The 19,258-nt window shown below is 36.6% G+C and overlaps 1 protein-coding gene and 1 non-coding gene across 2 annotated transcripts; both read left to right on the forward strand.

Moving 5' to 3' along the window:
• Positions 1-349: 349 nt before the first annotated feature.
• On the forward strand, positions 350-1,086 carry LOC106621374 (uncharacterized; the record flags this gene model as incomplete). The annotated part of the gene is made up of 1 exon (XR_011396075.1): positions 350-1,086. It is a non-coding gene; the product is annotated as an uncharacterized protein (transcript).
• Positions 1,087-1,613: 527 nt separating this feature from the next.
• Positions 1,614-2,347, forward strand: LOC106621514 (uncharacterized). The gene has a single exon (XM_014240450.3). It carries the CDS (start codon positions 1,614-1,616, stop codon positions 2,277-2,279), a length of 666 nt encoding a protein of 221 aa, XP_014095925.2. The 3' UTR covers positions 2,280-2,347.
• Positions 2,348-19,258: the final 16,911 nt, after the last annotated feature.

Raw genomic sequence — 19,258 nt, forward strand, 5'->3', positions numbered from 1 at the left:
GTCAGCATATGGCACCACTATTCTAGTAACTTACGAAAAAGTCCTTCTACTTACGATATATGCCACAAAACGGCAATTGATTACAACAGTCACTCCGCATCGAGGATACACGAGGTGAATTTTTCCCAACCCGACACTTCTTGAAGCATCGTGCGGCAGGTCCATAGCAAAAATCTTCAAAATCTCAAGTTTCCTCTAGTATCCCAACTAAGTATTCATATACCTCAACCGTTGCATTAGTAGAAAATTAGGTTGAAGGCTTCTGCTCACCTAGTGTTTTAATCATGTTGCCAACTATCTTGGTTTCCAATCCGACCCAAATAGAAAAATTTAAAACCTTTTAATTAACCGAAAACTTTATAAAAGTTTGTAACCCCAGCCATATCAGTTTGTCATTGCTTTTCATTTAGAAATTTGTTTTCAATATCGTAAAAAGCAGCAAAATGTATTGTAGGAAGAAATGGTAGAAAGAAACACAATCATATTAAACATTATAATCTTCTTAAATGTGCTGACTTTGGGCGCGAGTGAAACGATTGATCACACCTGTAGGCTTTTGACAACCGGAAAGTGGGTTGATGTGTGCCACGGAACTATAACGAGCGAGATGAAACTTAAATACAAAGATCAGTTGACAAGCATTGGAACGCCCTTCAAAGTAATGATCTCCGAAAATACGAACACGGGCGCGTTGGTGACTTTTTATGATTCATATATTCGAAATTGTAGCTCGCTTCATATCGACACGAATTCGGTGGCCACGTGCGAAAATAAGGGGAACTATACGATAAAGCGATCTATGGTTCATTGTTTTGAATTTTTTCTGTTTTATGTAGATGAATTGATGCGAATATGCTACGACCCGGCTGATTTGAAGGCACGATCACCAACAACGCCGCTATTTGCAGCACTACATTATGCATACAAACCACCGATTAAAGCGGGTCAAGTTCCTTTAGATATAGCAGCAAAATGGGTACTTTATTTAATCGCCGCTATTCTGGTGTGGATAATGTAAACAAACATGGTTATATGTGTATATATAAACCTATGATTTAAATAAAAATATTATATTAATATGTCTAATGGCACGCAATTTTGATGAATATACAGGGTGGTTGTTATTCATGATGTTTAATTGTCGTTACAACAATTATGGAGAACGTGTCACAATTCACTTCGTTCAAAGTTTCTGAAATTAAATATTAATATTATTTTATTTTTGATCTCCATAAAAGATAAGATGTTTAACCCAGTCGACTTTGAGTTTAACTTTTTTTTGTCCTAAATTTCATACACGCCAAACAGAAACTATTTTAGTTTCTCTTCTTCAACACCGTGCCTTCAAACAAAAGCTCCAGACTCAGATATTCAGCGAATAATGACATCTGGGGCCCTAGCCTTATGAAACATGCGGGAAAGAACGATCCACGTCAAAATTGGATCTAGAAAGTGAAATTGGACAGCATTAAGCTGTTTCAGTTTCTGAAATAGCTTGTTCTCTATGGACAAATTACTCTTTTTATAAATTTAGATTTTCATACTCATATTTTCATAGTTTCAAATTATTAACGCAAATCATTGAATACCCTTATCGAAAGTCGAACTCCAACATGAAATATTTTTTCATTTCCTTCATACGTTGTGAAACTTTATTTTCTTTCTTTTATTTTTGTGTTGTGAGCAGCAGACTCAACGGTCAAATGAATAGTAGTTTCGCAAATTTTCTACTTATTATCTGCTGTCTGTGCACTGTGACCGATACGGCAAAGCTGAGGGAAGGCTGTGAGCCTCTGCTCAAGTCAATTTGGCTACATCTGTGCAATGGGGTTATAACAAAGGAAATAAAAATCAAATACAAAGATCAATTGACAACAGTCGGCACACCTTATAAGATTATGAGCCTGGAAAAGCAAAAAACTGCTTTCCTGATCACCTTCTTCGATTCGGATTTACAGAATTGCACTTGGATTGATATCAATGAAAATATGACGCTGACATGCGCGAGAAAAAAACAGATCCAATCGAAACCAACGATGTTTTATTGCTTCAATTTCGGTCTAGAATATTTGAATGATTTAATGAATCTATGTTTCGACCAAGCGGATAGTTTGGCATCACTGAAAAGCCATTGTATATTCACGGTATTGCATTATAGTTACATGCCACCGCTGGTTGCGGCACAAGTTCGTTTAAATGCCGATTGCAGCTACGTTTTTGGTTTTGTAATGGCAGTTGTGTTTATGAGTGTAATTTGTGTGCGCAGAAATCGTTTATGAATAAAATTAAGAAGTAGTATGTTGCTTAATAGGCAGACGTAAAAAGCATATACACGTATGTACTGAAATGAGTTTTAAAGTTTGTCAAATTAGCGTTTATCTGAGAGAGAATGGCGGTGTACTAACATAAAATCATTGTTTTTGTAAAACAGATGTTTGCATAGCATACAGTGACGTCAGCAATGTAGTTATCTTACTCAGTGACGCAACGTAGATCTCTTTGGAATACGCGCTTCGTTTAACATTAAAATGTAGGGTTCCAAACGGCATTAAAAGCCGAACTCAAAGCATCTGATACTGGAACTGAATGTTCGAGGAGTTATTGATGGCTGTTGGTTAAGGTGGCTCTCCAAAAAAAATTCACTAGCATGAACAGCACTATTGCATTAACCAGCGCAGCCAACAAAACTCACTTGCCTATACACCCTGTATATGTAGGTACGTTCACTTCGCAAGCGTTGGCCAAAATTATCAGTATGGAATTAAATGTAGCATTTTAAGTTGTCCGCCAGGTAAAAAGCAATTGCACACACACTTAAGCGCAGACACGAAAACACACTTACTCATAATATACTACACATACATACTTATATATACAGCTATTCATATGTGTGCCTTGACATGACGTTAGGAACACAGCGAAATGAAGTTCTCTAACCGCCGCGGGTTCAAATGCATTTCTATACCATAATGTTCCCACAGACACACATATGTATATGCTGTATTATAGTAGTAAATGTACATCCCTTTAGGCGGCTCCTCAAGTTGCGCTGACATTTACTTCTTCGCGCCATAAATTAAACGAAATTAAAGGGTGGTTGGCCTCAACGCGCAACAATATGCCAGACAACACATGCACCCGGGGTGCAACAAGCGCCCAGCTAACTGCCGTTACTCTTGTCACAATGCAACCTAAGTATGCGGTGCAATCAACTGTGAAAGCCGTGCCAGAGCGCAGAAGTTGTAAGAATACTTATGCAGAAGTATTAAAATGCTGCAACGAACTTCTTTGACTTCTGCTGCTGGTTTGTTAGTTTTCTTGCTGCAAATGCATGTGCATATGTTGTGTGTATGTGTGTGTGCGCCAGATATTTTGCTGCCGTCTTAAAATACAGCAAATACAGCTGACTCGCCGATAGTTCCTACCATGCGCGCTGCTCACGAAGGCATGTATAAATATATTCTTAAATATAATATATGTTAATGTATATGTATGTCAATGTAATACAAGTATATAGGTATATATTTATTATTTGTTATTAATGCTTCTTTAAATTGTAGTAAGAAACGTGCTAGGTTTTATTTTTGCATACAGAAGCAGAAAGGGGCACAATTATATGCCGGGAAATTGTTGCAGCGCTGCTTTTTGTATTTACATATGTATAGAAACAACATAAGCTTCAATAAAAAACAGAAAAGTGAATGTAGTGTTCAATATTTGGGCCATATTGGTTCTAAAATTACATGGCATTTAGTGCCATTTAGAGAACACTTCGGTGAGCAGATAATTTCACGTTTGGGCCGGTCGATTGGCCACCAAGATCGTATGATATCACACCGTTCGACTTTTTGCTGGGACTTTTGCTTTGTGATATGTAAAGTCTTAATTCTATGCGGACAATCCCGCTTCGATTCAGATTTTGGAGCAAAAAATCACGCGTGTCATTTACCAGTTACCAGCCGAAATGCTCGAACGAGTCATCGAAAATTGCACTCAACGGATAGACCATCTGAAACAAAGACGCGTCCAACATTTGAAAGAGATAATCTTCAAAAAATAAATGTCAAAGAATGTTCTTTCGAATGATAATAAACATTCCCCAATAAATTCGATTTTTTTGAATTTTTTTTTTAAAGTAGGGAACTGGAACGAAATGGATCACCCTTTATAATTCATATATCATTGGCTATATCGTAGCCTTCATCTTCAGTTTTAAAAACGAACTAAGAAATCCTTCAGCAGGGACGCAAAGCTTTCGGAATGTAAACCAAAACAGAAAGTGAACTTTAGTAGAGAATCTCTTTGATCCAGAGTATATTTAACATAAATGTCAAATTCATGCGTTCACTTTGACAGCTGGTTTGAAGGCGATCTCCCTGGAAATCCTACACTTATAGAAGCCACCCAATATCAGAAAACGGAAATTTGTGGTGGTCTATGTGAGCGTCTATTATAAGCCAGACTCACGTCAGTAGAGTCTACATAACCTGAACAGACCCAGATTTTTATCCGTCGGTCAAGGCGGCCTGTTACTAAAAACTTTTTGAAGAATATTTTCGTACTCGAAAGTTTTCCTGAAAACATTTACAATTTCAAGGAAACTCAAGAAATATTCAGATTTTCTTATATAAGAATATGTAAGAAATTACAATTATAGACAATAATAAGGTAGCGGACTTGGGTTTTTGGGGAGTCTCATACTGACTTAAAATACTTTTTTATGTCCTCTGCTTATTTCCGAGTACACCACATTTTTACATTTTTGACCTTGTCTTCAATGAAATTTAAATAGATACAAGTATATTCAACACAAAAAATAATTATATACACATGCTTTATATCTAAGAATAACACATATGGATTCGTATACCAACATGTTCTGAAATTTTCACACATGTGAACTACCATGACTGCGTCTCGGTTATTTAACCAACTAAGTCAGCATACAGCCTTGGCCATAACAATGAGCAATGCTGAGAATCAACAAAAGCCTTAAACTTAAAGCATGCAGCAAAGCGTAAATTTGTGCAAAAGCGTGTAAGTGGAAAACGGAGAAAAATGCCGGCAATTAGCAGGCTGTTGCTTTTTCTCTTAGAAAAAATGTAAAGTACTTGAAAAGCTCATTTCATTGCGAAGCAAATTACTATGCGATGGAAGAGAGAATTTAAGAAAATTACATGTGTGCTGTGAAAGGTTTACTAGAAGTACTCGTATTCTATCCAAATCGCATCTACTTAGATTCAAGACACGAAATTAAAAAACAGTCATGTGGAGACTAGTTGGACAATATTTATACTATCAGCTGCCCTAATGGGTCTGTTAAACTTATAACGTAGTGATTTTCCGTCGAAGTCGTCAGGGAGCAGTTGTCGAGATATGTATTTGCACTGTCGCATTATCCATTAAGTACTTGATTCAAAGAAAGAATACCACAAATTTGATTGGCTCAGTGCGTTTTGAAATAGGTTTCTATGATTTTAACGCCTTATTTAGGGTTTTGTGGTCTCTATAAAAGATAATGCAGATGGACTCAAGGTGGGTAAAGATTTAATATTATTGCAAAGGCAGATGAAAAATCAAGCAAAAAGAAATCGATAATGATATTAAAGTAGATTTGTAGACTCTTTCACCTTTAAGTGATTCAGTGCTGTGTCGGCAATGTTCAAATGTACAAAAAAAAACATACTTTTTATTTAAATCCGCTACGACCTACATAAAGTCTGGAATTTTCACCTCATATTCGAGGAATTTATTAGCTAAACTATAAAAAAGGAATGAGCGGTTTTCTGAGAAAAGTGCACTTATTCAAAATATAAACGAAAACTCATAAACATATATATATATACAATTTAAAACAGTTAACTTTTACAAATTCCGCGAACAAGGGGCTAGATAACAAGATAATTCATTGAAACACCTTTTCTTTTAAGAAATTTACCTCAATTTAATTCAGACCCCTTTTTTCTTATCTCAACATTTCGGAGCATCAGTGTCGGAGAATCAAGAGCAACACAAAATGAATTGCATTTTCTAAAAGCCACTGACCGTTGCGAGTCAGCCTAATCACCAGCATTCAAGCCCAATTTGTTTACTTTGAGTGATGCTGCCAAAGCGCCAGCTTAACTCACTCAAGTATCGTTGGCCACTTCTCGACAGCAACAACACTCAGGTATTTTTTATTTAATTTGACGCGCTTGGCCTATTTACGCCTCACCCTCAGCCAGCTACGACTCGCCCTTGCTGTGAAAACATCTGCACAGAAAGCATCTTCGCACTTCGGACATTGGCGCTTTTTGTGTAACTCAAGCGCAAAAAGGGCGAAAAACAAAAGTGAATTGCGCGGGATAGAAGCTGTCTGCCGTTTTTGCAACAATGTTGGTTATCTTTGTCTACGCTCTGCTATTTTTGTGTTTTTGTTTCCATTTTAGAGGTGATTGACGGCTACTCACTGGTTTCCACTATGTTGGCTTCGTTCGGTAGTTGGGCAAGCGGACTTGTTGCCGTTAGAAGTAAAAGGCGAACAACAACTCAAAGTCGTCTTTGGTGGACCGCTTTGCTAAGTCTTCTACATGCAACACTTGTATGTAAACTAGTTGCATCAATGCTGTTTGCTTAATTCGTTATTAGTTGCTTTTGTCGGATTTTATTGTAATTGTATTTGTTTTAGCCCATTCACTGGCGATTGCAAGTAAATAACGAAAGATAATGCTCTGACTTGCTTGCCGATTTCTATTGCAATTGCGCAAAGAACTTGTTGACAATATAACGGTAAAAGTTAATGAGCAGAGAGATATTTAGTATCATGCAACATGATGCAAAAGTGATAAATTGATATTGTTTGGTTTATCACAACGACGCATATATTAAATGTCATAGTATTTTTATTGTGCAAAATGTTTGACTTAAACCTTAATTAAGGCTGACTTATCTAAATTTAGTTAGTTATGGTATATTATTAATCGAGACCCCGCGCAGATGACGCAGTAGTTGCATTTTTTGTTTTTGGTTTTTCGGTGAAGAAAGCTTAGATCATATCAGTATGATTTCGAAGAAGTAGTGACTTCAAAAAAGTCAAAGAATATTGTAATACCATTATTCGTGTAATAAACCGTCAATAAGCTGCACAAGAAAGCGTTAAAAATTAATATACATATCATATGTCAAAATATTTCTGGTCATAGGCCGGAAACTGTAGTTATCGGTGCTAATGGAGGTAATTGCGGTATACACAAGAAACTAAACTTGCACGGAATACAGGCTGAAGTGTTTAGGAACACATTCACTTAGCTTTCTAATAAATTTCTAGAAATTAAAACCATTTGTACAATAAAACATGGTATACCATATAACATATAGAAGTTTTCATATATTCTTTATATTCGGTAATACATCGGCTACTGATTCTTCTTTTTCGCTTTTCAGCGCTTTTCCCTCTTTAGCGAGCCGGTATAAGTCTAAATATAATTCTCCTAACTTACTTTTATATTTTATTTGTGTGTGTGTTTTTTTTAAGTTAGCGCACTATCAGTAGCTTTGATAAAAATTCTACGTTGAAACTTCCATTACCATATATGATCCAGTTTCAATGGGTAGAGAGTTCTAGCACTTTGTGTTCGGCAATCAATACGCCTTGTGACTCTGATTATTTTGATGTTAGAGTGCAACCCTATATATATATACTTCTGTTCTTTTAGGGTGTTAGAAACAACCGTTAAATTAAGAAAGCTCTGTAATGCAACATACATATATAAATGGTATAAATACGAGACTAATATAAAATATAAGGCGCACACAACATGCTTCGCTTGCCAACAATATTACATCAGCTTAGTTCCATTCAAGCATATTACTAGAACACAATATGAGTTTCAAATTCCGATTATTAGCAAAGTAATGTGACTCATACACAGTTGCGAACATTTATGTAATGTAGCATGTATACATAACTTCAATATGTATATTATGGCGAACCAAAAACTATCTTAACACTAAATGAGCCTGTATACAGAGAAAAAAGTATCCCTGCAAAAAAAAAATGTTGCTTAATTTCAAAGTGTTATTTACGTGTTAATATGTTCTCATTTAAAATACTATGATTTTTGAACCGTTTTACATAGCGGATTCTTGTGAACAATAAAATTTCCTAAAAATCTACTTGAGTGGCATTCTTTCAATTGTAAAACTCGTGCATTTAAAAGCTTTGATTAAAATTTGTGGTAAGCTAAACAAATTTTTTTTGCAGGGATATTTTATTTCTCTTTATACCATATAAGCTCAATCGAACCCATGAATTCGTTAGTTTAGGTTTTGGCTCACCCTAATGTACCATATATGAATATATGTAAGATATATTTCTATGACTGTCCAATATAATTACTTATATTGCTGTTTGTCATTCTTCTTTTTCTTATCTGTATACATTTTACTCTTACTTTTATTTCGTGCGCATCACCTCGTTCTTGCCCTACAAAGCATATTATTTATACCCTGAACAGGGGATATTCAGTCTGCCACGAAGTTTTTAACACCCAGAAGGAAACGTCGGAGACGCTATAAAAGATATACATAAATGATCAGCATGATCAGCTGAGTTGATTTAGCCAGGTCCGTCTGTCTGTCCGTCTGTCTGTATATATATTATACAAACTAGTCCTGCTCGTTTGTCGGAACGGCCGATATCGGCTCACTATAGCATCTAGCTGCCATACAAACTGAACAATCGGAATCAAATACTTTTATAGGAAACTTTTTTCTTTGACGTCATATCTTTACAAAATTTGACATGAGATATTTTCTACGGCAACAATGTAATCTCCGAAAACAATTGTTTAGATCGGATGACTATAGCATCTAGCTGCCATACAAACTGAACAATCGTAATCAAATTCTTGTAAGGAGCCTTTGTATTTGTGAAGGGTATTATAGCTTTGGTGCAACCCAAGTTAATGTTTTTTCTTGTTTTCTCTTTTAATATGGTGTTCTTCGTTTCTTTTTGCTTTGTGTCAGTTAAATATATCAGCTGTGACGTGTAATCGCTCGCCGCTACCGCTGATGAATAATGAATTATGATGCCACAAAAAAATGAGTTAAACGAAATAAACACTACCTCTCTTGCGTGCTCTCTCTTCCTACATCTACAAGCCTACTAGAAAACCAGAACAACTCCTGTGTGGTTTTATGAATGCTTATGAATATTATATTAAAGATAAAAAAGAGGCAAATAAAATAAAATAAAATAAAAGTGATTTATTTGTTGCGTTTATAGCGGACATTTGAGATCTGAGCTTAGATTGTCAAGCCTACAAAGGCAATTATCACTTGTAAAAATAAAAATTTCGCTCAGTCGTCGGATACATACACACATACATATGCCAACATTTAACTGATTATATCTTGTGATTGTCTATGGCACCCAGTAAACTGTCAGAAAGAGCATTGTGATAAGGTGTGAAGCGAGAAACTTTTGACTAATACAAATTTTTTGAATATTGTGGAATGTTGTACAAAATTGTTGTATACAGACATACTTATATTCAAAAAAAACCTTTACAAGTTTTATGGTATAATGCAAGTTCTTATTTTGAAATTGTTGAATTCGTCATGCCATTTAATTTATAAGGAGATTGCAGTTCAATTCTAATGCAAGTGAATTAAATTGAATAGTTAACAAGAAAAAGCGTAAACTTCGCTTGCACCGAAGCTTTATACCCTTCACTAATACAAAAGAAAAAAAACTGGATCCCGATTGTTCAGTTTGTGCGACAACTATATGCAATAGTGCTCCGATATCGATTCCAACAAACGAGCAGTTTCTTGGGGAGAAAAGAATGTGTGCAAAATTTCAGAGTTATATCTCAAAAACTAAAAGACTAGTTCGCGACGGACATGGCTAAATCGACGCAGCTGATCACACTGACCATTAAGGTATGCATTTTATAGAGTCTCAGACGTTTCCTTCGAGATGTTACAAACATAAAAAAATGTGAGGAATATCAGGTCACCGTGGCAATACTGGACACTTCTAACTAGTCGAACCCTGTCTGCGCAAAGAATTAATGGTACTATATATTCATATACATATGTTTGTATGTATAGGTAGTTTTAATATGCACTAAACATACCAGTATTTTCTGGCCTTACCTTACGCATTTATTTACTCATTGCTGCTCGACATCTCTTATGCTGTTTTCATCGTCGAACAAGTGCTGAGTGAAAGTGAAAAAGAGAGAAATAAAATCACAATTAAATGTTTACAAATTATCTCTAAGCGTCCGACATTGGCTGTGGGCAGCTTTTGAAGCCACACAGCCTTATTTGGGCAAAAGTGTTCAAGCAATTGATGGCAACTCCAAAATTGGAAGCCCTAAATTAGAAGTGAAATGGCTAAGCTGTCGTTTTCGTATATGCTGAAAATTGCTGAATGCGAATTTAATTGATTTTTTTTGCATTCTCCGCAAAGTTAAATTGTATACGCTACTTATGTCTAAAAAAGCTCATAAAAAGGGTGTCAAGTTCAATTGCATAAATATTTACAAACAAATAAATATTTGCGAGCATCGATGGCAAATACATTTTTTATGAGTGCATTCTGCCTATATCTATAAATCTATGTATATATGCACTAGGGTGGAACGAAAAAAAAATTTTTTTTTTGCTTAGCCTGAGGGTAAATTTGTAGCTTATAAAATAAGAAAATTTTTAAACTCAGTTCTAAAGTAAATTTTCGAATTAAAATTTTTATTTCGTAAAAAATTTGTGATAAGTGTTCTAGAAGCTGTGGAACAATTTTTTTTCGCTGCACCCTAATATGCACATATGTATTATATAAAATGCTGAATTGCAAATAAATTAAAAACGCGGCAATAAATCCAATCAGCAACACTTCCTGTGCACTTTTTTGGCTGACTCATAGTTGGCTGCTACGAATGGCGGAATGCTTTGAAATTAAATGAAATATATACTGTATTTATATATCTTACATATAACATATATAACTGCTATCAATTGCAGAAAAATTTAAACTTTATTTTTTTGAAAGAAATATTGTTTTGATCGCAGTCGTTGATCTGTGTGCTAACCTTCTTGCCACCTTTCGCATTTAAGTATGTTACAATTCGACCAATGTAACAAAGTTGAGAAAAATATTGACAGTGGCGAATATTTCTCAGTTGAGAAATATACATACATATATATATATATTATATATTTTTTTTAAAAATACCACTAATAGTATTTGCTGATAAGTACAGTTCTTACAGAATTCTTACAAAACATTTCTAAGTCAGCTTTTCAAATTGATTCTTTAGTTGAATAGATAATCATTTTTCGGAACGGCCGATATCGGAACACTATAGCATAAAGCTGCCAACTGAACTATCAGAATAAAGTGCTGATATGGAAAGCTTTTTCATTTGACGAGATATCTTCACGCAATTTGGTATGAGTTATTTTCTATGGCAACAATGTAATCTTCGAAAAAATTGTTCAGATCGAGTCTCTATAGCTTATAGCTGCTATACAAAGTGAACGATCAATGTTCTTGTAAGGAATCTTTTGTATTTGTGAAGTGTATTATAGCTTCGGTGCAACCTAAATCAACAGTTTTTCTTTTTTGAATACAACATATATTAAATAGACACCTTTATGTCTCAAATTTGGAACTCTAGATGGCCTGTAAATGTCACCTCTATTGAACATTAGTTACCCTGGTAATTGTTGTAGCAGACATCGAAAAGTTTCATTGATAGTGTGATGTGGCGCAACGTTCTGCTGAAACTAGTCATCTCAAGAGCTTTGAAAACTTTTACGAAAGATTTTTCATCATCTCTAAAATATTTAACCAACTCAAATTGTTAGCAAATGTCAGAATTCTCCAATGTTTTTTTTCTGACTCACCCTGTAAAACTACGAATGTACATATTGACGCTTACGTTTACTCATTTTTTAAATCATAAATCGTCATTTATTTGCAACGCTAAAAGCACAATTTAAAATATTAAAACTGTCGCACAGTAATATTCATAATGGAAAACTGTTATTACTCTGATCACAGGGTGAAACGCGACTTTATTAGTTGAATGACCTCAGCACTGTGTCATTGTAAGCAAGCATGGTGGATTTAGTATATTTTTTCATTCTAAAATTGTTTGCAATTTCGAGCTTCGTATTCTTAAATTACGAATGTCTTGTAAATAACATTCATGTAAGCGTGTATGTGTGTTTGTAGATTTGTATTCATGTACAAAGGTATGCAATTACATGAGAAAAATTGCGCTGCCATTGTTATTCACAACAGTGCCACAAATTTCGCTGCCACTACTAACCAACTGAGAGCGACAGTCAAGGCGGCAGCGCGGCATTGCCTCCATGTCAGCGCCCGACGCTTCCGGCCAACGCGTCGTCATCATCAACGTCTCCGACATGTCTCGCGTAACACATAAATTATGCCTCACTTTTTGCCGTTGTTGCCTATGTTATGTACTTGTCCCTTGTTGGCAGGCAGTCAGCGCGAAGTATCAAATAAGAAACGGCAAGAGGAAGCATTTGAGCATTGTGGAACTCAAATGCATATCAAAGGACGGCTTACTTAGGAATCGTGATTTTTGCTGCTGCCGCCGCCGCCGCTGCTTGGCAACGGTGTTGAGTAAATGCCTGCAGAGACAAGCAGACAGTCAAATAAGTCACCCCGTCAGGCAGCTAACTCACTTACTCACACATGCACACATTCGCACAGGCATTCATGTCGGCAGTCTGGCAGCGCATATGTGAAGAAATGCCACTTTTTCCTTGGCATCTCCTTGCAGGCGTTGGAATGCTGAGTGCAGCTGCTTTGCCAGCGTCCTTTCGGCTTTTTCATTAGTCTGTTGATCTGGCGCTTTTCTTGTCAGCGCATAACTGTGTACATTTCAGCATATGTGTGTGCAAGCACAGGTGCATTCAGTGCTGCGATGTCTTCGCGGTCTGCGCCCGGCCTTGTCCTTATCCGCATTGCATTGAATGTTGACAACAACAGCAGCAACAACAACAGCAATGACAACAGTAGCAGCATGTCGGTAAATTGCTGCTTGTTCGCTTCATATCGAGCGCCACTTAGAAATTAGGAATGCCAGTCGCGTCCAATCACGACTTGCTCGCCCGTATCTCTTGTCATCAAGCTGCCACAGCTGCGCCAAGTGCGCGCACACATGCCACACAGGCATAGCACACAAATACATATGTTTGCGGGCACATAATTCCTGTCGTCGTCTATGAATACCTACGAGCCAGCTATCAGCGTTGCTGCTCCTTCGTGAGCGCCCCACTCGTCAACGCTGTTTTGCTGTTGTGCCACTGCCACTCCGCGCCGTTACATAATATTTATTGCATATCCTTTTAGTGCATTTATTTTATTTGTCTATTTTTATGATTTTCCAGTCGTTATATTTTATTTGAAGCTTAATGTGTGCAACAACAAGCAGCTCAGTTGGTTGCATGTTGTGTGCTTGGCGTTCCACGGCTGTGTGACAGCACTGCTTTTTTTAAATTTTTTTTTCGAGTTTTCATTTACTTCGGTGTCCATTAGTTTGAGTTTGCATTTGAGCGCCACACCGCCTCTTGGACTTGCTGCTGCTCCTGCTGCTTATCTGATGTCCTTATATCTCTTACAAAATTCGTTTTTATGGTTTTTACAAATATGCAATCCTACGTGTTCGCATTCACTATTTATTTATACTTACTTAGCACAGCCAACTACTTGCTGCGGTTGCAAATGCATGTATGTGTGAGTGTGTGTGTGTGAGTGCGTGCGTGTGCGGCAGTTTAACTGTGTCAATCCGCTTGCTAGCATCACGAAAGCTGTCGCAGCAATGCCCGATTTGAATGCATCTGAGTGGATACCTCAAATATAGCACGCCCACACACAAACATACTTGCTAAATGGCTGACTATTTTGCAGAGCAAATGTGAATATGACTAGCAGAGGAATCCAGGAGTAATCTATCGACGAGAAGCTCTGCTTTACTGACCACTCCAAAAGTAACCAGGAAGTAGCGCAGTGCTTAACTTTTCTAAAATTTCGAATTTCAACACTCGAGAAGTCATTGTGGTGCCTCTACATGTGATTTTGCAGTGAAGCACTCGCTTGTAATACGTAATCTTCGAAGAGAATTACTATACTGACATCTATAGGTAGAAAGAGAGAGTGGGCGGCTTGAAGACTCAACAAAGAGTTATTTTTTAGCAATAATTAAGAAACTGAAATCAAACTGAGATGTTTAGCTTTACAATTTTGTTGTTAAATGATTCTTTACGTCATTCTTACTTTCGAAATATCTTACAATACAATTTTTGAAAAAGATCTGTCATTTTCAAATCCGAAGCACTAACCTACCTTCCTACAAATTGCGAAAACCCTAAGAATAATATATACTTAATTACTCTGTCTAAGTAAGAAAGATATTCTAAACATTAATACATCCAAGTAAGTCTCTTATAACTAAAATACCGAAATTATCTTCAAAAACATTCTATATCTATATTTATAGTACTAATTCAGAGGCTGCCAGAGATCGACAGTACAAGTTGTGCGTTCACAGATCGGTCTCGGTCTACAATCATATAAAATAGTAGAAGCTCATTCAGCTGTTGTCTTCTCTTTCTTCATATTTTGGAGGTCCAAAGTTCATACACACACCTGTAAATGAAATTCTAACTTTTGAACTAACAGCAGATTCTTCTGCCAGGGTTGCGAAATTTTTAGTTAAAAAATTTGGTACCAAAAATTAGATTTTGATTTTTCAATACCGTTGTTGGGATTAAAAATTTGGTTTTTTTTTTTTTAAACCAAAATGTTTGGATTAAAAATTGAAAATATTACTTTTTGATTTGAGTGAATTGGAAAAAATGTTAATTCTAAAACAAAATCGTTTTTTTAATGCTTTAGATTAAAATTTTTCGGTAGTTGGGAATTTAATTTTTAATCCGGTTTTTGGTATGTGGAATTAAAATTTTTTTTTTTTAATTCCGTATTTGGGATTACAAAAAAAAAGTCATAAAAAAGAATTAAATCGAATGTTAATTCAATTATTTTTTAATGCATTGATTGCAACCCTGTGTAGAAAATATTTGAAATTATTCTTCATAGTTGGAAACCTCAACCTTATTGAAATGAACTTTTATAGGCTTCAATATGTATGTGTATGTGGCCCTTTTTTCTTGAAGAATAAGCGAATGCCAATCAGTAATGGCATAATTTCACTCAGAGCGCAGCAATTCTCAACCAGTGATTTTGCCTGGCATGTTGGCTACCCGACTGCCTAACACTTGAACTACATAAATCATTTTTTATTTTCACTTTTATGGATTTTATGTGTAACTCCGTGCGGTTTGAATCATGCTGAAGCATCACATTTGGTGGCATGGCTTCCAAATAAATATGTATGAGCGTATCATGATGTCATCAATACAGTTGTGTGTGGCACAGATCCGGTGCATGGAAGCGTTCAAGTGTTTTTGTGTGTGTGTATGAGTGTGGCATGTTTGGCAGGATTAAAGCAGTGCATCAATGTACAAACACTTTAGTGTTCACAATGATTTGCTGACTTGTAATGCTCTGCATGCACAACTGAAAAGCCGGAGCGATTTTTGTAGATTTATGCTCGCTTCGCTCTGAGGATAATTCACCCGGCATAGTCGACAAATCCGTTCATTCATCATCGGCTTGGCTCCACAATGTTATTTAAATGCAAAATTATTTAAGCATAACATGTTTATATATATATATTTAAACACAAAATTGTCAAATGCAGAGGCAATCACAGCAAAGTCACAGACCTATGCGTTCAAACGCCTTAAAATATGCTACATGCATTTAAAGTATTTGCTGGTGTTGATGCATTTAATAAACGGCAAGTTGCCTAAATTTTAATTACATATGTACAAAGTTATTTAACCAAATCACCGGTCAATAATCGGTTGCGAATGAATGGTAGACTTGGCTGTGTGGAATTAAAATTATTTACCTCAATTATTATAGATTTGAATTTATGATTAAATATTAAGGCATTTTTGTGAAGTAAAATCAGGATTTATTCATGTGTATGTTAAATGTATGCCATTAAAGTTTTCCGCTACAAAGCATGTAATGCGTAAATTAATGGCTTGTTGTGGTTGCGCAAATAAAAATATAATCTCTCGTTTCATTCATTTATGATCAGCTATAGCCAAGCGCAATAGCCGATGTGACTTGGTTAGCAAGTTTGTGGTGCTCAAGGTTTTCATGGGCTCTCATAAATATAAATTGCTTCAGAATGATTCGAAGTTCATCCATTGGAAGGATCATGCTTATCTCTGCACATTTCCATATGACTCGGAAAGTGGTCCAACATCAGGGTTGCACTGAGAAATCCTTTAGTAAATGAAACATATTGGTGGAATTGTGTGTATTTGGTTTGATAACGTCATTTTGATAGCTTATGCTTTAATTTTTATTAAAGCAGCACCATCCTCCCTAATATCCATACATAATAACTACATTTATATGGATATGACGACTTGGTGCGCTCACTTGTTTGGGTGATTTTAAGGTTTTCCATTTCACCTTCGATGATCGTGCCATTAATATGGTACGGCAAGAATACCGAATGCCGATATGCGATAGATATATACCTTTTTCCGATAGTCCAACCAACTTTACCTTTCGAACAGCAATTTCTTAACGCGTGAAATTTCGAAAAGTACAAACATGAACTAGACACTTATGAAACTTATCCACCAAAAATATAAAAAAAAATTATAATTTAAACATCTTATCGGCACATGTAATGGGCAATTCATTCGAAATTATCCACATTATACTTCCGTCAATTTATCAAAATCAATACTTCGTTTTAAATCCCCCCCAATATGTGAGCTTTTGTGTGTTGACACTAGCACTATCTCAATACTATAACAGTTATCTTATCGCAATGCAAATAGACGCATAACTGTTGCTATTTACTCAAGTGTAAGTTGCTCAACTCCGTTTCTTATCTTTTTTGACAACAAAAAATGCATGAAACCAAATTCATTGGGGTGATGAAACACCGCAATCGACTTTCACTCCTAAACGACAGTGACAGTGTCGACACAAAAACCGATAAGTTCATTAAAGTAACGACTGGTAAAGAGCTCTATTTTGTGTCAATGCCAAACTATTAACTCCAAATGAATATGATAAGCAATGGAAATGTTCTATTTGTGTAAGGATAAATAGTGTAATTCCTAGTCAAAATGATTTGCCGAAATAAAGTTGGAAGAAATAAAGTATGTTTCAGCGATTATGATGTGTAGATAGTAATTGAAATGGATCAGATTCTTTAAAGAGAGTAAATAAGATTCTGCGAAGGAATCAGAACTTCGCACTTTACTCCTCCAAATTTCACCTTAGAGCTTACTTAGAGCAAAATTGTATAAAATTTGACACGAACTGGTCGAATCGTAAAATACTTTTTATAGATCGGTACAACCATTTTATATGTTCGTGTGAAGTATGATGACCATATGCCAATTAGTGTGTGTTTTGCCGCCGTTTTTTACAAGACGAAAAGTTGGTCACATAATTTAACAAAACTTTGTAAAACCTGCTTTGAAAACCTTATGTTGAGACGGACAAACAGCGCAGCTTGAAAACAGGTTATAAGGGTTCAAAGTTATTTTTCAGGCAAAGGTTGCCGGAGATGTATTTATGAATGAATTGTGAACAAGTTATGCAAAATCCGATATGCAAAGTAAGCAGAGCTGAGATTTCTTAATTTTTGCGCTCACTAAAGACGTTGATGGAGTTTGAGAGCGAAGTATGGTAGTTTTTATGTCTCCCCGCAGATAGTCTAGCTTTAGATATGTTTAATTTCATAACCTAATGAGTGATACAATTTTTATAAATCTCATACAAATGTACATACGAGTACATATGTAGAAGAAAAACATACCGACTTTCCAGCAGTTCACCAAAAGTTGGATTATAGCAGCCACATATTCATCTGCGTCGCCACAAAAGCAAAATAAACGTTACTTACAAAGCACCCCTCGAAGTATAATATAATTATTAATATGCATGTGTGTAGCGCCCATCGGTGCTGCGGGTGCTTGTCATCATCGGCATGAGCTACCCCTGCTTTGTCGCCGACAACCAACAAAACAATGGTAATGACGCATGCGCGCCGATGGCTATCAAATAGTATGCGCAATACACACACACGCACACACATATATGTGGATAATGACTTTGATGAGTAAGCCGAGCATCTGGTGAACGTTACTGTTTGCAGCAGATGCGGGCTAGCGCCGCTTAGCCATAATGCGCTGTGCAGCGCTGCGTCACTCCGTCATAGGTGTCAATCGGCGCGCAGTGCAACGCGCTCTCTACGAGGGATGTTTGGGAGGAGCGCGTGCGCAAACTCAACAAACCCAAAACAAACAAGCGTAAAACGGCAGTTGTGTTATTTTGGCGCTACTTCGCGGTTCCAACAACCATCTACAACATTACTCAGTTGAAAGAGCAATAAAAATGTACGCGACTAAATGGAATTTATGCGCACACACACACACATACTAATATATGTACATAGAAGCATGCGTATCACAAATATAACACGATGTAACAATACGGTGCATTATGTGGAACGCGTCACTTATGGGTAAATGTACACAAATATGAAACAACAAAAACAACTACAACGACAGCGGTAGTGCCATAAGGGGGTTGCAGTGCGGCGAGAAGGCAGCGCATTAACGTCTGGCAAAACAAAACGACAGCTGCACAACTCAGAACACACGACATAGAAAGTAGCACATACAGCACCTAACAATATCGGCCGAAGACTCAGCCGTTAACCAACGTGCCACTTACCGACAGTCCAACTGAAGCGACCGGTGCGCAATATTGTTTCTTCTGACTCTCTTACGGTTATGCGTGCACAGCTGTTTAGCGCGCTAAAGCCACAATTGCTGCGCTAGCTGCAGACTTTGCTGATAAAGCCTGCACTCAAAGTGATTACAAAGTAACCAAGAGAGGCCAGCGGTTTGGCTAAGCGCGCAAGCGACTCAGTGAAAAACTCGAGTGAGGAATGCAACTGCCTGGCTGCCGGCTTAGTCACTAGCAGCACGCCATGAGTCAGTCAGACGACATACTTTTTACCAGTTCGACTCAGTTTACTGCTTTGACTCATATGATAGTGCTCACGAGAACTGAGAGCGGCTGTGAGTTGTTTACCTGTAGCCTATTGGCAGTCTTTCGTGAATT

Source organism: Bactrocera oleae, chromosome 4 (genome assembly GCF_042242935.1).
Source record: "Bactrocera oleae isolate idBacOlea1 chromosome 4, idBacOlea1, whole genome shotgun sequence".
Taxonomy (NCBI): domain Eukaryota; kingdom Metazoa; phylum Arthropoda; class Insecta; order Diptera; family Tephritidae; genus Bactrocera; species Bactrocera oleae.